Genomic DNA, 24,442 nt, shown 5'->3' with positions numbered 1-24,442 from the left:
ACGTGCTCGGTAACTTGGGGTTCAGAACGTACTACAAATACACACTCTTGAAGCGATATCTTTGTAGAAGCTTTTTGTTTCAGAGTTGACATGACTAACGACGAGATAGCTGTTGTGTTAGAACAATTAATGAGATCATTTAATCCGGGATCGGATAAATCAGTTTATGAAGAATTGAAAGACTTCCAGTGGAGCGAGGTAGCTGTTTCAAATCAGTCGGTAGCGAAGTGTAAAGAATCCGTAATTGCTCTTCTATGGGAAATCAATCCACTCAGAAACGCACATGAGGTCATTGCAAAAGCTCGGCGTAGGCTTGAATTCAGGTACAGATTTTTTTCGTTTGTTCAAACGTGCTTTCATGTCTACATAGTTGCCTAAGACCGTACTGACGATTTGAGCGACAAGACCGAGCTTCGAACAACAAGGGGGGAGGGGGTAAGAACAAATGAAGATTTACTTGATTTATTTTCCTGGCAATTCTTTTTTTGGAAAGTTTTTTAAAATAAAAAACTAAAAAGTGAAAAAATCGGCTGCGCAACCGCAGCATCACTATTGCACATTCCCATTAAGGATATACTTATGTGAATTTCATTTAAATATTCAATTGTTTTCCTGGTGTTCTGTGATATTGAAATCGATGTTTCGTCCACTTCAGGATGAAGATTTTTGCGGGTACTTCTAAATTCTCAGATGAGTTTTAACTCGACAAAAAACGGATAATTTACGGGAATCCGATTTTGGCAAAACCATCTTTGATATCAAAATGTGTAATCTAGGCCGTAAAATAATAGAAGCTATACTCTGACACCACCATCGAAACTGAACGTACATCTTTTCCGTTTGTGCCCCCCTCCGCTTAGTGGTGGCATATTATTTGCACTCCCAGCAGCACGTCTTCTTCTTTCATCATCATATCTGTTGACAGACGCTGATTGTCTCATTTGTAAAAAGTTGCCACGATTCTCGACTTCTGGCAGCATGGATTATGGAGCTGGGACTTCCCAGAAACTGTTACTGTTGTAGGAAGAGAGTCCTCTGCTTTCCTCTTGCCTTTTCCCCTATTTTCCCTGTGAGTGCCAGATCTTCCAATTGCTGTTTCCTGAGGACGCCCCCGGAAACGAAGTTGCCTTTCTTTGATGTTTTTAAGGAGGCTCGCTTGTCCACATGTTAATTTTCGCACATCCACATTGCTCCTCCGGGGCCGTCCCTGACAGTCTTTGCATTTTGCGCATGCACATTTCAAAGCCAGAGATCTTATCCTGGAGACGCTTCGATATGGTCCAAGTCTCGGAGCAATATATATAAATCGCGTACACATAAAACACTTCAGTACAGGATACCTACATTCGAAAGATAGTTTTTTATTACACAGAATACCTCTTAGCTGATGGAATGCTGCCTTGGCTTGCGCGCTTCTGATGGGTACTTCCTTGTCGTCTCTACAGTCCCAGGAAATCGTGCAGCCTAGGTTTTTGAAATAATCAATTGTCGAGGTTTGGTCGTCCACTCTTATTTCACAAGACGGTGCTCTCGTTGACCATCAATTAAGTTTTTTGATTTCCATTCCAAAGTTTTTGCTACATAAGGGAGTTATCTGAGCATGTGGCTAATAACACCCTGTCATCTTCGTATCTGAAGTTGTTGATGCTGACACCCCCATCGATCAGGCCAAGGAGGTACTTCATCGTTCTAATCAAATACTCGCTGTTGTAAATCAAATACTAGGGTTGTAAATATCGAACTGAATCATTTATTGGACTACTTGGATCTTGATGATAAAGACTTGAGAATAATCCAGAGTGTACACTATCAGCAAGAAGCAGGCATCAGGGTAGGAGACAAAGTCAGGAAAATGGTTCAGATCGAACCATTTTTCTGAACTCTTGGTAATCATCAATTGTTCTGAACTCTTCACCTAGCACAGTTCCAGCTTTTTTGTTGAGCGGAATGAAGATTGATTGGCATATTTCCTTTGTGAGCCCGCCCCGTGAATATGTGGTATTCATCAGCTCGTGAAGATAACACACTTTTTCTGCTTTTTGAGTTTTTTTTATAGCGGGACTATTTCCGACTTCAAAATGTCGGGTCCTGAGAGGGGTACTCCAAAACACAGTGGCGGTTGTTGCATGTTGGGATCGTCATACAGAGCCTCTATATATTCTTTCCGTCTCCGGCAGACACCATCTTCCTCTATTAAAAGGTTACTCTCCCTTTCCTTGATGCCGGTGAACTTTGATGAGGTCATGTGCCTTCCTGAGATCTGCGAAATTGTTAAATTTTTCCACTTCTGCCCATTTTCATTCAGGTAGATTTCCCGGGCTTTATGACATTGATTTCTTGTGATACAAATGGTAATAATCTGGACTGTTATTCAGCTTCGCGAAGCTGAATAACCAGCAGCAAAGCTGAATAAGCAACAGCGAAGTTGAATAATCAGCTGAAAAAGCGTGGCTGAATAACCAGTAGCACGTGCCGTATTTTTATATAATGATTTAATGGGTCTTTCTGGTTATAGCCCACTCATTTTGGTATGTTTACCATGATTGGACTATACGTAATATCATCACTAAGCTGGGGGAGTTGCTATAATGGGAAATATCCGATTTAATTTGCATCGGCTTGTGCTCTGTAACTGAGGGATGCATAACGTGCTGGTGGGCGCAAACGGAAAAAACCCGAAAAACCTTTATTACTTTATCTCTTTTTTTTAGCTAGGACATTCTTCGCTTGAGCAATTTAAGTTGACTTTGCGTCTTCAAAAATGGGATAAACTTCTAATCCCCACAGGACATTAAGAGTTTGAGTAGCTCTTTTAAAGTTTTATTAGTGTGCGGGTCCACCGGAGCAGCTCAAGAATGCGGATATTAATGGTGTAAAGCCGATTCATGGAGTCTAGCCGCCCTGTGACTAAGTTACAACGAGAGCCAACCGCTATACAACAGAGCAGCTCTTCCGGCAATAGTTCTTCCGGTTATTAATAGCCGCAAATCGATGACGGGTTATTATTTGGCTTCCGTTGGTTATTTTTTCAGTTCAAGGAATTCGGGTTGTATTGGGGCGCTGTCTTAAAGATCTGATCGCAGATTTTCGTGATTTTTGAAGTCAATTTGGAGTACTGATTTTCCTCACCCGGATACAGAGGAGCATAAACACGAGAGTTTTTGTGGCTGGAAATTTTGTCTACTTTACTTCAAAAAAGTGAAAAAACGCTGTTTTGACATAATTTTCCTCTCGCCAGTGTTACTTTTCATATGCGGAAATTTGGGGATCAATGATGTAGAAATTATATTCAAAATTTGATTGGAGGTTGAAGTAATATTGACTCAAAAATCATATTTTTTTTCGTGAAAATTGGGGGTGGTAGCTTACTTTTGCCGTTCCGTATATTTCAAATGGACAAGGTCAACTGAGTGTGTGTTACTCTAATTGCAGGTTCTAGAGCAGATAATGGAAGCAGTATTTAGTTATCCAGAGTTTTAATTAAAAAAAGCAAGCTCAGCAATTGATAAAAAAGTGAACTTCTCTTTTTTTCGGTTTATTTTTTTGAGACTGTAGATCTACAAAGCTATCCTTGCTTTTTCTGGCAATCGACTAACGATGTTATTTAAATTTTTTGTTACAACCAACTGCTTTCCGCAATGTGCAATCACTGATATCGCTTCCTTCTATAATAAAATTTTTCGAAATATTCAAAATCTGATTTTTTTCTCAAAAATAAGGATTATAACGATAAGGTGTCAACTAGCTGTGATCTTTTATCATTCTACCCAACATTCTCTCAAATGTTAGACTATCAGTTATTTACAGATGGTTTATTATGATGATGAAATATATTGTGGTGATACTGAAACCAGTTGTTTCATTGTAGTATATTTACCATTTATTGTATTTCAGACAAGAGACAACTACAGCAGCGGAAAAGAATTCGGAAAATGAACAAACCACTAATCGCAAACGGGTGATGAGCGCCTCCGAAGGAGACCCCAGCCAGGACACAGGCTCGGACAACGTCCCGAAAACACCCGTCGCTAAAGCCCAGAAAAAGAAGGGAAAGCCACTGCCAGGCGTGGGGCCCGAACCTCCGAAGACTGCAGTAGATGCTTACATTTCTAGGATTTGTAAACGGAAGAACATTGAGCAGAACACACGGAGTAAAAATCAGTGGAGAGAGATCTTCAATCAGTTGAAACCTGAAAAAAGATTCAAGTTTATCGACGTTGCAATCAAGGTTAATCCTGTCTTCTAACATGACTTGTAGATATCAAGAGTTACTAGATTGAGACATTTAATGACAAAAATGGTTTGGTTAGATTTGGAAATCAAATCAAGCTGAGGGACGGGGGTAGTAATGAAAGCTGACTATAAACTCAACGGGGGGGGGGGTAATTACTACAGATTGAGAGATTGCCTCGAACATTCAATGCAAATTCCAAAAATTTCAAAGTCACCCCCCTCCACCCCTTTAACTTTCAAAAACTTTTACTATAAAAGACCATAAATCAAAGAGACAAGAAAGTGTGCTATTCAAAATTTTGAAATCGGATTTGATATTCTGCCCTTGTTTTTTGAGCAACGCAGCGATTGTCCCAAATTTTTTTAATAAAATGGCCAATCCGGTTTTGGATAAAAATTGTTTGAAATGTTTTTATTTGTAAATTTTGGGGAAAAAATGAATGATCGAATTATGCATCTTCCGAAATGTCTGTCCTGTTGGTCTGTCCTGTTTTTTTGCTCGTTGTGCAAGAGCTGCTCGAGCTAACTGGCGCTAAATGCTACTGCAAAAAGTTGGAAGTGGAATTGAAGCGAATGTAGTTTCAATACACAAATTATGTCACTTAAGTTAAAAATATGTAGCTCTAATGCTACCGTTCAAACGGAGTTTGTAGCAATTATATTAGTCCTGTCGGTCTTTTTTAATGCGATTTTTCGCTTGACCGATTTTTCGTCTGACCCATTTGACCTTTTGTCCTCAAAAACGGGATAAACAGGTAGCGACCAGTGGGCATTAAGTGCTCTTAGAGCCTTTCAGCTCTGTTTCACCTCAAACTGTTTTGGAGACTTATACTTTCAGTGTGAAGTGCGGTTCCTAGAGGTTGAAGACCCCTCCACTGTTGAGCCCCCCATTATTGCCCCCACCCCCCATGCGCGCTGTTACCCTCACCTCACTGTTGCCCCAGCCATCAGCCCTCAATGCAACCCCACCCCTTTCTAGCTACTGACGAACAACCGCTCGCTAAAAACACGCAAATTTATACTATTTTGCAATTTTTTCAAAATGTCTGACATTTTATTTGTTTTTATTAGCCCTAGGTGTCAAGGAACCTCCTCTACGTTTTAATAATTGGTTACTGCATAGTTTCTAGTGGTAATGGAATGGTTTCAACGTTTTAACATAATGAATTTTAGCATTTTTTTGGACAAAACGTGCAATTTTTTTTTAACTTTTTTTCATTATTCAGGTCTTTCAAGACTCAGGGGCCAGAAAACCTCCTAAGGGGTTTGTTAATAAGTTACTGACTTGACCATGGAATAGTTTTTCAACTTTTTAATGTAACAAATTCTCTCATTTTTTTGATAAAAACTTAATTTTATCAAGTTTTTGAAAATTTTTCGTTTTTTAGATTTTTTCAGCCTCAAGAGCCAAAGAACCTCCTCTAGTGTTTGAAAATAGGCTACTGTAAAATTTCTAGATGTATTGGAATGACTTGCAAGATTTTAACATCACGAAATTTAGCTTTGTTTTTTGATGGTTTTCGCCATTTTTTTTAAATTTTGACTCTTGTTGGCATTTCAAATTTTTTTAGCCTCAAGGTTTGATAATCATTTAGTGGAAAACTTTTTTTGGTGATGGATTAATTTTCAACTTTTTAATATCACAAGTTTTAGCAATATTTTTTATATAAATTGCAATTTTTGTTTTTTGAAATGTTTTGTCAGTTTTTAGTTTTCTCTAGCCTCAAGAGCCACGGAATATCCTCTAGGGTTTGATAATATGATACTGCGTAGTTCTTGGATGTAATGGAATTATTTTTCAAGACTTTAATACCACGAATCTAAGCAATTTTTTAAAATATTTTAATTTTTTTTTGAATTTCTGCCGGCACCAGGGGCACTGGGACCTCACCAGCCGCTGCATAGTTTCTAGAGTTAATGGGATGGTGATCAATATTTTTATGACGCCAGTTATAGTAATTTTTGGATAAAATTTGAATTTTTAATTTTTTTTTGAAAATTTTCTTTTTCAAGTTTTTCCAAATTTTAGTCATTTCTGACATTACTGACATTCTGACACGACGACCATTACTGGCCTACATTTAAAGTCTCGGAGATGGGTTTATTTGACAGAAATTTTGAGACAAAAGAAGATTTTTGAACATTTTTTACTGCAAAGGTGCAAACTTTCTTCAATTTTGCCTTCAGTTTTTTTCTTTTTGATTTATTTACTAACAAGGCTAGACAACTAGAAGTTGCAGAGTCAAATCCCATCATTGAAAATATTCCTATCTCTTTTTCGTTCTCTCTCCGTTAAGATTTCTTTCCTTCTCTTTCTCGTTCACGTTTTATCTCTCTCTCTCTCTTTCTCTTTGTTGATGCCGCACCTCAACTGCTGTTATGTGGCGTAATGTTATCATCTCTGATCCTCATTAACAATGAGTTGTAGTAGAAATTTTTTAAAATCATCAGTGCCTTAACAGGCAATTTTTAGGAAATCATTGTTAATTGCTCTCAAAAGCAATTTGTAGCTAATATTTTAATCCTGTTTGTCTCTTCATGCAATTTTCGCTTTGCCAAGTTTTCCTCTCACTCATTTGACTTTCGTCTTCAGAAACGGAATAAAGAGATAGCGGCCAGTTTGCATTAAGTTCTCTTAGAGCCGTTCAGCCCAATAGTCTTCAAGTATGCGATTAACTGAAACTGTTTTGAGACTTATGGTGTGAAGGGCGGTTCTTAGAAATTGATCTCACACCCCCACCGCCCCCACATCAGTCCCCCCACTCCACTTTTCCACCCCGCTGCCCTCACATTACGCCCCTTCAATTAATCTAAAGCTAGCCTCACTAAACCGTGGCTGGATACTGACGACGCCAACCGCTCGCCGTCCGACGTTAGTCGGTTATTTTTTTAAATTGCTCTCGAACGAAGTTTGGAGCAATATGTGTGAACTTATCTTTTTTATGCTAAATTTCTGCTTGACCGCTTTGTTCTGAAACATTCTTTCAATTTCACTTCTCGGGTGGCTTTTTTCACGCTTGACTTGGTTTTTGCGTGACCTAAATTGTTCTTTGTCAGAGATAATTTGGGGGGTTTGAACACCTTCTTGGATGGAATTTTTATTTTAAGAAATCTAGGTCAACGCCCCCTCTAATTAAATTACCCCGCCCGTTGTTCGGGCAATTTGACAGACCGAACAACGTAGTCGGTTTATGTTTAAACAAGTTATTAGCAAGGAAAATCTCCGTCATTAGGTTGGTGTTCGTGGCATCAGGCGATTTTAGCATGGTTATGGACTCTCCGTAGGAACTCTCTCAATATTCCGTTTCACAGAATGGATATGGAATAACTGTTGACAGCATGCTCTCAAAAATTGAATGTGTTACAGGACGAACTCCGCTACCAGAAGGAAGCAGAAGTATGTGAGGATCCAGGATTCGAGAAGCTTCCTCCCTTCACGCAAGTCTCCAAAAAAGATCTCGAATACTTCGTACAAAGTGAGTGGTTTCCATCAACTCATTGTTAAGTGCTCACAAACGAAATATTAGCAATCATGTGGACCCCTTAATCTTATTGTTTTTTTGCCAAAATCTCTCCCTCGACTTGATTTCGCGATTAATTGCTCTCAAACAAACTCCTCTTAACTATTGTTTTAGTCCTGTCTTTCTATGTAATTTCGTTGCTTCACCAATTTTAACGCCCTTAACTTTTGGTTTTGCGGGATCAAAATTGTTCTCTCATTCGCAGTGCAGTTTAAGGCAGCTGAACTCAATCTGTGACATGTCAGATAAAAAGTGCGTCGAAATCTTTTTCCACTTTAAATTTTAATAGTGATCTATAATGCCAATAAGGTGAAGCCCCTCAATGAAATAGCTACGTTATACTATTGATCCCCTCGGCTGTCATTTTGGAGCAGTTCGTCCGAAATTAATCAGTTATGCTTCTTTTCTTTCAGAAGAATTCTAATTGGAGATGTGGTTAGTAGCTTTTGTCTAAGTAATTGCTCTCAAACGAAGTTTGTAGCATTAATATTGCTCCTGTGGTCTTTTTAATGCGATTTTTCGCTTGACCGAATAAAGCTCGCAACGAAGAATTTGACTGTAATGATACAAGTTTTCAAACAAATGAAAGATTTTAATTGCAGCATACTGCGAGTTGTTTGCTAGGTCTTTTTGTGGGACTTTTTTAATTGAAAGTTTTACGCGTTTTCTGTTTTGATTGGCATTAGTTTCTTTTGAATTCTTTCAAAGCTTACCGTTTTTGTACTTAATTTTTGGTAGCTTATGCACTATGGTACCAAAAAGCTACGTACAGCACAATTTGTGCGCTTTAAACGTTACTTTTGCCCAAATAAAGGATAACTGAGACGAATTCGGGAGTTGATTGTGTAAAAATCGAGTTTATTTTTCCAGGACTGTATCAAACGTCGAGCTTTCCATGATTGCTTAGCGTTTAGTGTTGCTTTTGATTCATCCACTTGATAATATGTTTTGAGAGCCGGATGCTTAGTGTTTTTCAAAACGTTGATCAGCTCTGTGATGTAGGCTTTGATTTTCTGTTTTTAGTATTTGTTTGTTTGTTTGTCTTCTTAATAGCCGCGAAGCGTTAGCGGCTATTATTGGGGACATCACTTTTTCATTTTTGATGTCAAATTGGAGCAGGGGTTTTGGTCACGCCGAAACAGGAAGTTGGGCAGAAAATCAAGTAGTTTTGCGGCGTAAAATTTTTTACTCGAATTTTAATGTAGTGAGAAAATGCTGTTTGAACAAAAATTCGCTTTCTCGGTAGTGGGTTTTTGTTAATATGCGGCATTTTGACATAGATTTTTACTGTATTTTCGATTTTTATATGATTTTTCTAAATGGTTTTTGCAAATCATTTTTAGTCCCTTCTTGGTATAGTTTTTTGTTTAGTGAATTGAAATTCTTGGAATTGTACGTCAGGACTTCTCCTGCTATGTTTTTTAAATCGTCGTCTCCATTGATTATTCTTGCGACCATTGAATTTTTCTATTTCGGGGACTTCTACTGCTTTGCAGTAAAAATTTGTGTGCGTTACGTCATTTATTCTGCTTTTAGGGCAATTGGACTTATCTCACTCTAAAAATGACTTCTGAACTCACTTATGGAACTTTTATGAACATTTACGGGTTAATGATCAATAGTGTGCATCTAAGTAGTGCCAAACTTGAGTATTAATCTTGAGTTTTTGATTTCGAATATCAATTTTGAAAACGCTTTTAGGGCTTTTTTCCTTATAGACCGTATGTCATAACATTGATAGTCTGAATCTAACCCAAAAAGTCTTGTGATCTATTAAAGGAATGGTGATCGATCTTATTTGTTTATTTATTTCATTTCATAGAAGGCCACGAGCGTCTATCACGAATATTTTCTGGCAATCTGCCGGCTATGTCTTTTTGTCTGTTCATCTTGCAGATTGTTTTTCAAGGTATTTGTAAGTTTTCCGATACTTTATTCCTTGTGAATCCCTAAGGATCATCTTCAGGAGAGATAATAGTTTTTATTTGGTCTGATTTTTTTGGTGCCTTCTATTTATTACTCGTTATCTTGTTGTTCAGTTTTATCGCGAGTTGATTACTTAAATCTAGTATGACATTCCGATTGACTCTTTTGGGAAACTACAAATTATAATGAATTGTTGAGCACGATTCATTTTGTCACCAATGACCTTGACAGGCATCTATGAGAAAACTTTACTGGCATCAACTAAGAAAAAGTTATTTTCAAAGTTTTATTGATTAGTCTTCGTTGCGTGCACTATCCCACAGTTTAACCAGTTATCTGTTGGAACTTCTTCATCTCAACTGCATGCAAAAACTGACGTTTAATTCCTCTTGCAAGTAAACAAAAAAGGTTAGCAATGGATTTTCAACATGGTTTTTAGTATGCCAATATCCCTCTAGATGTTGGAAGATTTTTGATCTTAACAAAAAGCAATCAAAATAAACGTTTTGATAATTTTGACAAATTTTCATCTTATTCCTTTTTCTATGAAAGACTTCACTTAAGGAATTTATTAAAGGACTCTATAAAGTATAAAGTAATTCTTGTTCTTCGGTTTAATAGCCGCACAGCGATAGCTGGGGCTATTATTGGCCTTCTCTTGGTTTTTTACAATTCAAAGAATTTGAATAGTATTGGGGCGCTGTCTTTTTTTTAAGATCTGTTCACACATTTTTATGATTTTTGAAGTCAAATTGGAGTAGTGATTTTGGTCACGCCGAAACAGGAAATGGAGCGAAAAAGCGAGTGGTTTTGTGGCGTGAAATTTTTTCGCTCTAATTTTAAATTAGAGTGAGAATACGGTGTTTGAACAAAAATTCGCTTTATCGGTAGTGGTTTTTTGTTCACATGCGGCAATTTCACTTTGATTTTTACTGTTTTTTCGATTTTTTGGATCAGTTTTTTTTCTAAATGGTTTTTCCAATCCATTCATAGTCCGTTCTAGGTCTAGTTTTCTGTTTAATCAATGAAAATTCTTTGAATTGTACGTCAGGACTTGTCCTGCTATGTTTTTTTTTTATTTCGTCGTCATGATTTTTGTTACGACCATATGTTGTCACAGCCACTTTTTGTTCATTCGTTCATGCAATTTCAACTGAATTGCATGTGTGACGTCCTTTTTCGCTCTTAGTGGAGCGAGTTTTTTTGTTCATGCGCTTGAATAAATTTTTCGTCACACTTGACTTACCTCACTCTCAAAAATGACTTCCTCAATTTGAAATTGACCTTTATTTACTTTAATTCAAAGAGATAAGGTCAAATGGGTGTGTGTCAATCTAAATGAAGGTTATTTGAGATCAGCTAATGGAGGCAGCAATAACTCATACAGATTTTTGATCAAAATATAACAAATCAGCCTTCAATGAAGAGACGATTTTTTTTGTCTGTCTTTTTTACGGTTTTTTTTAGACTGCCGATCTACGAATCTATTGCGGCTATTTTCTGGCAATATGCCAGCTATGTTTATAATTTGCAGCCATGATTACACATCGCTCTGTTATGCTCTCATAACTCTCATCGCCTGTTCTATATGTCTGATGACAGTTGTGCAACTGTCAGTGGGTCACTTTTTTTGAAATTGTCACCTGGCCAAATTTTTAGTAGCCGCGAAGCGATAGCTGAGGCTATTATTGGCCTTCTCTTGATTTTTTTACATTTCAAAGAATTTGAATTGTATTGGGGCGCTGTCTTTTTTTAAATTTTACGACTTGAAGAGGAGTATTGGAGAAGTCCTTTTTTAATCAATTTTATTGGAGTGAATTTTGAAGCAGGAAATGAAACGCGTGGAAAATTTTAGAGTGGTTTGGGTGCTGAACAAAATGAAGAGTGGAGCAAAAAGAGAGTGTTTTTTTGTTCATATGGCTGTTTTCTAGAGAGCGAGAAATTGAGGTGTGAAATAAAATTCCTTGAGCGAGCGAAATTTTTTTGTTCACGTGCGATATTTTAAAGCAGCTTTTTTTCATTTTTTAAGGGGTTAGGTTTTTATTTTGGTTTAATTTAGGCTGGTTTTGGTAGTGGTTTGAAGGTTCTGGAAATGCATATGAATTTTATGCTAATTCGGAGGTTTTTCATGTATTTTCTGATTTTCGGGCTTATTTTTGCGTTTTTTGTGGATACCAAGATAGATGCTGTATGCAGTTACTCAAGAGTAGGACTGCAAATAATAGAAACGTCAACCACTGACCTCTATGCTGTTCAAATTGATCTGAGACATATTTTTAAAATCAGAGCACTCAGCTGAACATTTATAGAAATTGCTCGGCACTGAAAAATAATCTTCTGTAAGAAAAATTAGTTTTAAATGCGCAAAATAAACTGAATTTTCATAAACTGAGATTTTTTATGGGTTGTGGCTGGGCGTTTGAAAGATTTCGTGAAATTGCTCTTTCAGAAATACAAAACTATGTGCCGCTGAGTAAGATTCAGCACAATTCACACCAAAAAAGCAAAGAACTTAATTTTTTTGATGATTTTTACAAAAAATTTCATCTTATTTCTTCTTCGTTGAATGTTTTTACTTTTAATGGACTCTGACAACTTATAAAATGTTTTTTTGGATTTTTTTTTTAATTTGCCGTCATGACTCCACGTCACTATTTTTTGCTCTCATAACTCATATTTATGTCTATAGGTCTGATGACAATTTGTGCAATTGTCACTGGGTCATTTTTCAAAAAATTTTCAGCTAGTCAAAATACAATCAACTCTTTATCGAACTTTTTTCAAGTCTTCAGTTAGATATTGGATGATTGAAAGACGCCAAACGAAATGCCAAATTAGTCTGTCTGTAACAATTTTTTTTTATTTCATACTCATTGATACAGAGGTTTTCTTCGATATTTTAGTTTTTGTTGGAAACGTTGGAATTTTATGTGCGAACGTTCATTGCCAATCCCTCTGGTTGCTTTTAACTTCCAGCAGTACTGGGCCCATTAGTCGGACTGTTAGTTGCTTAGGCTCTTAGTTTGTGGATTTTTTCCTGAGTGTTTTCAATTTTTGCGGTTTTGAGCTCTCGTTTTTCACGCTGCAAACCTCAAAAAGTTCAAACCTCAAAAAGGCTCCTAAGGTAACTCCAAAAACTTGTTCTTGGTTTGGTAATTTTCTGCTTTGCGCAGGAAACTCAACGTCTTGCCGTATCCGCTGTCAATAGTGTCTTCCAGCTCCTAGCATTTTTTCGTCTTGGCATACATCCATTTTTTGCGATATACGCAAAAATTAGATGTTTGCTTGAGTTGATGCCATCAATGATTTTCTAGAAAACAAACGTTTTTATATGCCTTTTGACTTCAAATTTGTGATGCATAAAACTTCGCGTAAGACGATAAATAGGGTAAAACTGTCCAGGAACATCCAGATCCTAATATTGAAAATTCTTTTTTTCTCCATAATTTTGAATGCCAGAAGATATCCTGCAATAGGGAAGAATCAAAAGAGGTGTTATTATTGCTGTAAGGGAGATTAGGCAAAATTAATGCAAAAACTAAGCAGCAAAACTCAATTGTTAACAATTACAATTGACAGAAAAATTAAAATGTTTTCTAACGGTTGTCTACCTAAAACCAAACTCAAATAGTCGAATTTTCTGCAACTACCCAGAGCTCTCTGTAAAATTTTAATTTTGGATCCAATCTCAGTCATATTGTTTGCGAAGACTTAAATATTGACCACAGCAGAAACAACAAAAAATGCAGGTTTAAAAAGACATTTTTATTACACTTAGTTTATCAAATACGTCATGTGATGGAGGCAGTCATCCAAAACCAGGATGGATGTTCTATGCAGTTACTCAAGAATAGGACTCCAAATAATGGAAACTTCCATCTCTGACCACTACTGTTAAAATCGATCTGAGACATGTTTCTTTAAAATCAGAGAACTTACCTGAACATTTTTAGAAATTGGTTGGCACTGAAAACCAATCTACTGTTGGGAAAATCAATTTTTAAATTGCAAATTAAACTGGAATCTTGTAGTTCACAAGTATATTTTATGGATTGTGGTTTGGCCTTCGAAACGTTTCGTGAAAGTGTGACTGTAGAAATACAAAATTATGTACCGCTGAATGAGATTCAGCACAGTTTACACCAAAAAAGTCAGATAGACAAAAGTAAAAATCTTAAGCAATAAGAATAGTGGTTGTACCTAAACTATACAGCATTCCAGAAGCTGGAACAAAAAATGTATAAATCAAGGATTTTTGCAGACAAAGATATGAGTTCTGTACTGAGATGAAATGCAAAAAAATGCAACTAAAAAACTTCAAAGGGAACTCGTGTTGCGCTGGTTACTTTTTTGGAAAGTTTCGGGGATGATAGGGAAAGCAATACCAAGGAGAAAACGCCAGTGTTCATAGATCTAAGAAAAACGTTTGACACTGTCAAACAGCATTTTACTAGAAGAACTGAAATTTGTAGGAATGAGGTCTCACATGCAAATTATATTCGACTGAAAGGCCGCAAAGCGTAAAGTTAGCGATCTACGCTGCGGATACCTTTTCTTTTTTCTGTTTTACATAAACGATGTTACGGATTTTTGTGTTCACATCACTGTGACATTGTAGGTCGATGACATCGTTCTTAAGCAAAACGCATGTAAAAATATCAACGGCTTGAATATTAGCCTTGATTTAATCAAAAAATACTTCGTTGACAATAAACTGACACTCATCTGCGAAAAATTATTTTCTATACCTCAAGTACCTCAAGGCAAGTGGACAAATATCTATGCGTAATTTAGCATTTAAGCGCAATATGAATGAAATGTAAATGTGAACTATCTTTGTCAAATAGATGAGAAACAGTAATCGTGTGAAAGTCCGATGCGAGAAACTCTCAAAGTTGTTTTGTGGACTGTTTTATAGACTCAAGTCCATACTAACAACTGCGCAAATTTTCACGACATAAACTTTATGTGCAGCCAATTATAAACTACGGCGTCTTAGTATATGGTACACGTAGAAAAAATACAATAAAACCTCGGGAATCAGAAATGAAGCAAATAAACAGGATAATCTACAGAAAAAAAGAAATCAGTGTTCCTCAGTACTAAAGGATGAACAAGTAATCTACTCTGGAAAAAATACATATTTCTAAGCTATTTAAGAAAACTAAGAAATTTTAAGAAAAATGTGGTCAGTTTTTTTTGGTGGCCTTTTACCGAAAAAGGAAATTGGAACTATTGGGACAAAAAGAAAAGCGCGTAGTAACTAGCACGGCGAGTGGTCTAAGCCCTGAAACAATAGGTGTTAGCGTTGGAAAACTACTAAACTGTATATTAAATTTGGAACTTGGTTTTATTCAAATAGTGCAAAAACTTAATCAAAACGTGGTAGTAATTTTAGACATAACTATTTGTCAATAACAAAGATATCTCGACTTTATTTTACTAATGTACCTTGATTTTGGTCCCCTCTTCTGGCGCTCTAATTCTCCCATAAACAGTGCTGCTACTTGCAATCATTCGACTAGGACCGTAAGGATCTTTGGTAACTTACGAAGTGGGTTGTTTGCTGTAACTTGGTTAATTACAGTAATGCTCATAACCTACTTAAAAACAGTTTTTTGTCGGTACGCGGCATCGTATCTTTAACCTTTCCTGTTTGTTGCAAACGTATGTTCCCTCGGTTACTGAGAATGTGACATTTGATAAAAACATGTTTTTGAATATCGCACCTACGCAATGGAGAGTGGACACCAAAAATATCTTAATTTTGTGGTTTATCTCATTAAAACGAATTCCATTTTTTAACTTGGGCGCAATGTATCTTTTATTAATGGAATGGTGAGGTATCATTATGATGTGTGATGTATCATTGATGTTTCAAGGTAGTGGAGTCGAGAAGCCGCCAGCGAGCGGGTACAATTTGTTCGTGACAACAGGAATGCAGAGTGTTGACTGCAAGTCGCTCAGTATGTCTGATAGAATGAAGTTCCTGGGGGAGAAATGGAAAGGTCTGAACGACAGTGAGAAACTCTGGTACGTCCAGGAATCCAAGAGACTTCTTGCCGATTACAGAGAAACCATTTCTTCTGCGTCGGACCAAGTAATCGCCGTTGAGAACTTTCTGAGGAAGAACACAAACGTCGCCAAAAACTCAGCGAACAATGCTCCCAGCAATAAAGGGCCTAACAATGTTAGTTCGTCGAAGACAAATGTTGGAAAAAGAGCAACCAAAGAAACAGAGGCTAAGGAGTCGAAACATTCCTCAACAAGGATAGAGTTTGAAAGCATGGAGGAAAGTGAAGACTTTGAAAGTGCCAGTAGTGCCTTATCCAATCACTCCCTCTTCAACAATGTCCATCACTCCACTGTTCTGAAGAGTCCACAAGAGGGTGCAAAAGTACACAAGAGCCCTAAGAAGAAGGTTACCCTTGCAACTCCTGAAGTAACTCCTAAAAAGCGACGTCGCGAAAGAAGCAGCTCAAGTAGCGTGACGTCACTTCCTGTGTAGCTCCAATCGTACAGCGCCCGTCAACAATTGAAATCGATTATCTCAAAAATTGTCATTTAGTGTCAAGAAAAGTCAATAATGATATAAAATGACCTCTGCAGTCGAAATGCAATTATATCTAAATCGCAGTTTCTTGAAAATCAAAAAAAATTGAAAGATTTTTGGACCAGTTGTGAAACGACTTGTCTTTGTTATGGCTGTTTTTGGACTAATTTGGCTGAATTGATTGCTGCCATTCTATCTGTTATCTTTGACTGACACATTTATGAAACTAATTTTATTTGTTCGCGAGGGATATTCTTATTTGTTCCACAATTTTTGCGCTCTATAATGTGCAGTTCATTTTAGAGAGGCAGAAAACGGAAATATGATACATTTAAGGAAACAACCTAGAAGTTCATGAAAACTATTATGATTGATTCTTTCGATATTTAATGAAAACCGACTAATAAGAGGAGGTCAGAATCTTTTCAATCAACCATTAATTTTCTAATCACTAAAATGGAATACTCAAATCAGATTTGCTGCGATCTCAATATGTAACCCAAGCCCTCTTGTGGCACTCTTAACACCTTAAATAGATTGCCCTATAGTTTTTAGATTGGCTTTGCATAATAGATTACCACAATTTTTATTTTAACTAAAATGAACAATAACTTCTGTAACTTAGCAGACGTTTTGGAAAACATCGAAGGTTGGTGAAATCAACCTCTTAACATCTTTTTCTGAGGAGATCTTTAATTGCTTTTAAAAGAAGTTCGTAGTAATTTTGGTGGTCACGTTCATCACATATGTTTGTTCCTCTAAAGGTTATTCTCTCGTACAATCTACCCTGCAATTAAACTCCAGGATTATAAGCATTACCTTCAGAAGATTTATGATCATACTGTGACGCAAAACTTAAAGCGATGTCGTGACTTTGGATGGAAGACTCTTACCATTCCGCTAGGTTCACGTTAAGCAGTTCTTCTATGTACCAGGCACATTTTTTTCGACCCTAAAAGCAGCTTAGACTTGCAATAGGAAAGTTTTTTATTAATAGCAGCGAAACGATAGCGACTATTATTGGGTACATCGTGGTTTTTTTTTACAATTCAAAGAATTTGAATTGTTTTGGGGCGCTGTCTGTTCACACATTTTCATAATTTTTGAAGTCAAATTGCAGTAGTGATTGTGGTCACGTCGAAACAGGAAGTGGAGCAAAAAATCAAGAGGTTTGGCGTGCGGTGTGAAATTTTTTACTCGAATTTTAAAGTAGTGATAGAAGGCTGTTTGAACAAAATTCGCTTTCTCGTTAATGAGTTTTTGTTAATATGCGGCATTTTGACATAGATTTTCTATGTATTTTCGATTTTTTATCTGATTTTTCTAAATGGTTTTCCCAATTCATTCATAGTCCGTTTTAGGTCTAGTTTTTTGTTTAGTCAATGAAAATTCTTGGAATTGTACGTCAGGACTTCTCCTGCTATGTTTTTTAATTCGTCGTCTCCATCGATGATTCTTGCGACCATTGAATTTCTCTATTTCAGTGACTTTACTGCTTTTCAGATAAAAATTTATGAGCGTGACGTCATTAATTCTGCTTTTAGTTTCAATTGGGTGACTTACCTCACTCGAAAAATGACTTCTGAACTCATTTAATGAACTTTAAATTTTATAAAGTTTTTCTAATTAAAGATCCATAGTGTGCAGTTGTGCCAAACGTATATGCCCTAATTCTTGAGTATTATAGTTTCGAAGTTTTGATTTCGATTATAAATTTTTAAAAAGTACTATCAGGGCTTTTTCCTTAATCATTGTATGTGTCTCATAAAAATGACAGTCCGAATCTAACCTAAAAAATCTACTGGTCTTTTGAAGGAGTAGTGTTCAACCTGTCTATCTTATTTTTAGTTGTTTCAATTCCATGAAAGGTCACAAGCGTCTATCGCGGCTATTTTGCCTCAGTCTTCGGGTTATGTTCTTCCAATTCAAGCTAATGTTGCCAATTTAGGTTTCTGCTTGTAGTTACCGATGCTTATGAAATGTGAAAGTAGTCTTGACTCTGTAAGTCGAAATAATCTAGGATGTAACAAATGATTCATTAAAATTGTTTGCAACTATCAAGTCGTTCTTGGTGAAAATTTGATGATATTCGATCTAGACAGTCGCGATCGATTTGCATTTGAAAATATTGATGTCAAGTTACCGGAATGTCTAGAGCATGTTATGAGTGAAGTTCTTCAAGCTGACCAGATGCATACTTTGAGTCTTAATGAGCAGCTGTACTGAAGCGTCTGAAAAAGTAGTAGAGGAGCTGATACAGAAATTAAAATCGAAGACAAGTGACGATTCAGTTCACTTTGCATGAGCTATCACAACTGACATAAAATTGTTGAAACCTACCCTGTGTCTGATTTCAATGAATGTCTGTGTCCTTTTGAAGCTATATTTGTCTCTTACAGAAATTGATTTCATCAGAAATATCTTTTTGTTCTTTTCATCTCTATCAAAGTTATCCGTAGATTTAATCCAGCTGTCCTCAAATGAGAAATAGACATCTCTTAAACCAGTTATTGATGAGAATTGCAAAGCTTCAGATACTATTCAGAAAAACGGAAGGGCAGTTATGCTATCATGACTGAACCTACAAGCTTTATAAGGTGAAATGCATTACGTACATCATTGTGCACATCGAACGAAACTGTTGAATCAACTTCTAACCTGTGTATATCTCAAATCTTTCTCCCTACTTATTCGAACTGGGCTTGATCAAGGGCAGTTTTGTCGTCAAATAGATTTTTAGGAAGCCGTTTGACTAAAAACGTTTAAAGAGACGCTATTGGCTACTTACGAATTTGGCTGACAAATGACCAATCGCGATTGAACTTGAGTTTTTTTTGCTTCATTATTTAATTATAATTAGGATCTGACTATTATTTTTTGTTTATGTAATCTTCCAACTGTTGTGGAACTCTGGCTAACTTCAATTGGTTTTGGTGCTGAGCTTTATCGTTGAATGATAGATATGACTTCTTGAGTGTCGAGCCCGGAAGTCTCCTTGAGCGACTATGACATAGCTCAAATCTAGCTTAAATATTAAATGGTAATGATCTGTTTCTGTAAAAATATCTACCTGAGCTATAATGCAGATCAAATTTAGATGTAGGGGCACCCGAACTAAGTTCGTGAAGTTTGAGATTTTTTTATAATTTGATTTTTTTTTTAGATATTTAAGATTAAATTTAGATGTTGGTAGATTGAAATTTTTGCGTAGGTTTAGAGTGCACGATGTGTAAATTACAGTCTCGGTTTATATGAGTGTCATATTGAGGTTAATATTGGAGTCTTTTCAGTAGAGATTTTCAACGTGTTAACTCTCAACCTGTTCAAATTCTTTAATTAACTGCTCTCGAACAAAATTTGAAGCATTTATAGTAGTCGTGTCTGGATTAGTTGTTATTGAATATGCGATTTGACTTTTCGTTCTGAGAAACGGGTATTAACTTGTTACTCCTGATGGCAATAAATTGTTGCGTAGTTCTTTCTGACCATTTGTAGGCTCTTATTCTACGGATCACCGAAGCTGCTGAGGAAATGAAAGTTCATTTGAATTTTAGTAGATCTGCCTGTATCAATTTTTTTTGCGCTGGTTTCAATTGATCAGGCTAACCCGGTAAAAATCGAGAATAAAAGCTAAATTTCGAAGCTCTTAGATATTGCAATTCAATGCTGAAACAAGAGTATAGGATGGTAATTGTTTGCTTTTGAATTCTCGGAATGAATTTTCTTATATTGAGGTGCAGCCTAAAACAAAAAAATATTTGTTAGTTATAGTATGTTCACAACTGTCGAATCATATCAGTTTGGACAATGTCAGGCTTACATCATTAATGCAGGTTTTAAATTCAGATCAACTGTTCACTAAATGTTCATTCTTATGTTTTCTAATGTTAATTTCCGCTGATTTACAAATCTTATTGTTTTTTACAGAGCAATATTTTTGCAGCGTATCTTTGATGCTTCTTATTTCAAATGATGTGTTGGAACTGACCCCCCCCCCCCCGCCCACTAATTTTTGATCTAAATAGTGTGTGTTAACAAACTAATCGTTTTTTTTTTGCAGTGATAATGAATTGCATTAGCCAATTAAGAGGTGGGAATAGCTGTTACATTCGTTATATTACATTTGAAGGTATAAAAGCGGCAATTTTGGATTGTCATATTTTTTGCTGGGGTGGGGTTGGGTGTGGGGGGGGGGGGCAGTTCTGATTTGTTTCTCCTATTGTTATAGTGATATAGACTTATTGAAGTCAGCAATGTTTTAGTCTCGTTTTGTGTTATAATATTGATGTTGAACATACTCCTATCTTTTGCTCATTTGAAATTCAATCTTTGAGAACTAGCGACTTCTTTCTCCTAACTGAGTTTAAAAAAATACAGAACATATTACTTAATATTAATACATTGAAAATTGCATTTTTCGCAATAGAAAGTTAGGCTTTGGAGATTTTCCGGAGTTGTATCCCCGTCCCAAGCTTAGCGAGTGCATGTTTTCCTAAGCGAACGCGCTATCTTAACACAATGATTACTCTATCATGGCACTATTACATTGAATTTCTTTATGGTAAAATTGCAATAGAACAATATGAAATTAAAAATATGAAACATTAATGTGGAAATTTTGAAACACCAGATTCTAGAGTGCCAGATTTGTTACGTGACCCCTGCTCAAGTCACTTGGAAATTCTGGCTTACATCTGAATCCGTTGCTCGGTTCTCGGTTAATGCCAGATTTTCTCAGTAACTTCTTTAGAGAGATCTATCTAACCTATAATTTAACTTTGGGAAGCAACCAAAGCGAAAATGCGAACTGACCAATTGATGAAAAACTCTAGTTATACAATGGAAAGCTGTCAGAACTGAAGTTCTCGACCAAAGTCACAATGCTGTAATAATTGTGGTAAAAATCCAGCATACTTGCTCAGAAACGTTACATTCGGACGTCCCTAGTCTGAAGCCAAAAGCAATCATATGCAATGAGCCGATTACAGTGTTTGAAATATGATCTGATCCAAAAAAGAAAGGAAATGATAAAACTTTTCACAAAAAAATGTTTAGATCAAAAGTTGAGCAATATTATTTCTGCTGCAAAACTGTAAGTTTGGTACGCTTTTGTGTGCCTCTTTTTCAGCTTATTTGTTCTCATTACAGCTGAAAATGACGAATTTACTGAAGGACTTTTCATGACTGAAAGATTTTGATAACACATGAATTACTAACTCGACAAATTGACTTCGGACTTGAAAATTTAAATTCAATTCAAATTAAAAAGAAACTAATTCGTGTAATGAAGGCCGCTATTGATAAGGATTATGCGGATGAGTTGCAACTTGCAACATAACAAATTCGTTATATATTTGTGTGCTTAGTTTTATAAGCGGCATCGATAAGATCATCAACCAATTTCTCTATTCTAATTCTGTGTACGCTAGAATATCGCAGTTATATTTGCTAGTCCTCGTATTTTGACTTAAAATTCAACCTCAAAGACTTGCCAACAAGCACTAAACAAATTGCTTCAAAAGGTTTTTTGATTTTTAAACTGGTGGATCGATAGATGACTTCCTTTAAACGGATTCGACTTTAATCTTGTTCTGCAACTAACAATTAGTAATTGATTCCTTCGTGAAAGACAATTTCAAACGGAAAAAAGTTTAAACTAAAATTCACGATTGATGGCAACATACAGAGCAATGCTCTGAATAAAACTCTGAAAAGTCATCAGATTAGATTATCGATGCATCCAGTAATAAAATTGAAGGTAAAGTCTTGATAAAAAGGGCCTCCAGTTTTCTTTGCATAAGCTTCCAACTTTTTGTAAATCGCAAATAAAATTTTAATGTCCATATGTCAGACTTTATAACGAATGTGAAGGGCGTGGTTCAAAATTGGAGGGCTTGACTCAAAATTTTACAATTTTTTTTGAATCTGATATTTAAGAGCCGAGGCTTGACAGACTTTCCACTAGTTCTTTTCATAGAATTCTGCGTCCATCACGATGGATTAAAATCAACCAAATAGAAAAGTATCACGAGGATGTACTTTTAATTGCTCTTAAACGAAGTTTGTAGATATTATCTTAGTCATGTGGTCTTTTCTCTGCGATATTTACCTGACCGATTTTTGATCTAAGCCATTCGAATTTTCGTCCTCAAAAACAGGTAGCGCTCGGAGGGCATTGAGTGGCCGAGCAGCTGTCTTAGAGCCTTAAGCCTCGCTAGTCTCTGAGTATGCGATTGACCAAAACTGTTTTTTAAAGACAACTCCATGGTTTGAAGAGCGGTTCTTAATAAAAAAAATGACCACCCTACCCCTTCCCAACACTCCTCCGGTCCATCCTCCTTCTGTTGGCGATTTGAACCCCCCCCCCCCCCCTCATTGGGCCCTCCATTACCTTCCCCCGCCTCCATCGCGTGAAATCCATCCCAATCGTCACCCTAGTACCCCAATGCTAGCATCCCTAAACCCGCTACTACCGAAGCCAAGCGCTTGCTGGTTGTTTGAGAGCAATTGCCCGACGTTAGTGGGTTATGCTACTAATGTTAGAACGGTAACCCTAAAAAATTGGCTCAAAATCGCATGAGGTCACCGCTTGACAGTGATAGGATCAGTAATTGTACTCGTGGTTGTTTTCATCGATATGTTGACATTTCTGCATTTTTTGTCGGTGTTTAGTCGAATACAGTTTTTGTAAGAAGTGCAGTTTACGAGGTAATCTTGGCAGATCCTGTCAATTTTCTTTTGCTCGTTTTCGGTTATAAACTGATTACCGGCTCCACATCAGACCCAGCGCCACATCAAACTCCGAATATTTTTGGCTGATTTTATCCATAATTATAAAGTGCGCCGCCTTAAAAACTGCTTATACAATCTGCTGGTAAAAGTGCAGGTTTTTCAGATGGTTTTGTTCTGACACAACATTAGCTTAGTTTCAGCTAACATTGTCAATTTGAGTCTTTTTTTTGGCTGAATACTTTTAAATTCTTCTCAATGTAACACTAGTGTGATTGATTTTGTTACTTTTTATCAGACCGATATTTCTGCCGTTTTTGCGCCATCTGAAAACAATTTTCACTCAATTCAATTTTTTTTGCTGTACTTCTTGTTGATATGACATATTTCAGGTGTTTGTAGTGACAATGACGCTTGAAAACTGGCTATAATCAATACAATAGTGTTCAATATAGCAACAAATTGTTCCAAAAAATATTTCCTATCAATTGGAGTTTGAAACAGTTGAAAAATTTGTGCGGTAATTTTTCTTGATTTTTTTTCACTAGCCTTAGAGATATATTTTTTCGAGTCACTCACACATGCGTGAGTGACTCGATGCAAATTTGATTCGCTGGAGTTTGCTTATAAAAACTTAATCAAAAGCGTTGGATTCATTCTTCGTCCCCCCGCTTTGGCCCTCCGTTACCTCCCCCCCCCCCTCCATCGCTTGACCCTCCTCCCTCGTCGTCACCCTCCTACCCCAATGCTACCATCTCTAAACCCCCTACTACCGAAGCCAAGGGCTCGCTGGTTGTTCGAGAGCAATTGCCCGACGTTGGTGGGTTATGTTACTAATGTTAGAACGGTAACCCTGAAAAAAATTTGCTTAAAATTGCATGAGGCCGCGGCTTGACAGCGATAAGATCAGTAATTGCACTCGTGGTTGTTTTATCGATATGTTGACATTTCTGAAGTTTTTGTCGGTGTTTAATCGAATACAGTTTTTGTAAGAAGATGCAGTTTCCGAGGTAATCTTGGCCGATCCTGTCAATATTCTTTTGCTCGTTTTGGATAATAAACTGTTTACCGGCTCCACATCAGACCCAGCGCCACATCAAACTCCGAATTTTTTTGGCTGATTTTGTCCCTTATTATAAAGTGCGGCGCCTTAAAAACTGCTTACACAATCTGCTGTTAAAATTGCAGGTTTTAAAGATAGTTTCGTTCTGGCACAACATTAGCTTTGTTTAAGCTAAAATTGTCAATTTGAGTCTTATTTTTTGGCTGAATACTTTTAAAATCTTCTGAAAGTAACACTAGTGTGATTGAATTTGTCACTTTTTAGCAGACCGATAGTTCTGCCGGATTTAGCGCCATCTGAAAACGATTTTCACTTAATTCAAATTTCTGTTTGCTGGACTTCTTGTTTATATGACATATTTCAGGTGTTTGTAGTGACAATGACGCTTGAAAACTGGCTATAATCAATTCAATAGTG

The 24,442-nt window shown here is 36.6% G+C and overlaps 1 protein-coding gene across 1 annotated transcript; it reads left to right on the top strand.

Moving 5' to 3' along the window:
• The first annotated feature begins 57 nt into the window (after positions 1-57).
• Positions 58-16,788, top strand: LOC142341458 (uncharacterized). The gene is made up of 4 exons (XM_075392413.1): positions 58-323; positions 3,895-4,228; positions 7,601-7,709; positions 15,563-16,788. Exons 1-4 carry the CDS (start codon positions 91-93, stop codon positions 16,186-16,188), a joined length of 1,302 nt encoding a protein of 433 aa, XP_075248528.1. The 5' UTR covers positions 58-90; the 3' UTR covers positions 16,189-16,788.
• The last annotated feature ends 7,654 nt before the right edge of the window (positions 16,789-24,442 follow it).

The sequence above is a fragment of the Convolutriloba macropyga genome, chromosome 6, assembly GCF_964194025.1.
Source record: "Convolutriloba macropyga chromosome 6, txConMacr16.3, whole genome shotgun sequence".
Lineage (NCBI taxonomy): Eukaryota > Metazoa > Xenacoelomorpha > Acoela > Convolutidae > Convolutriloba > Convolutriloba macropyga.
This window is presented reverse-complemented; position numbering and strand designations above follow the sequence as displayed.

Coding starts and splice junctions, on each gene's coding strand:
- LOC142341458 (XM_075392413.1), top strand. CDS start 91: ATGACTAACGACGAGATAGCTGTTGTGTTAGAACAATTAATGAGATCA. Junction 324..3,894: donor CGGCGTAGGCTTGAATTCAG/GTACAGATTTTT, acceptor ATTGTATTTCAG/ACAAGAGACAACTACAGCAG. Junction 7,710..15,562: donor TCTCGAATACTTCGTACAAA/GTGAGTGGTTTC, acceptor TGATGTTTCAAG/GTAGTGGAGTCGAGAAGCCG.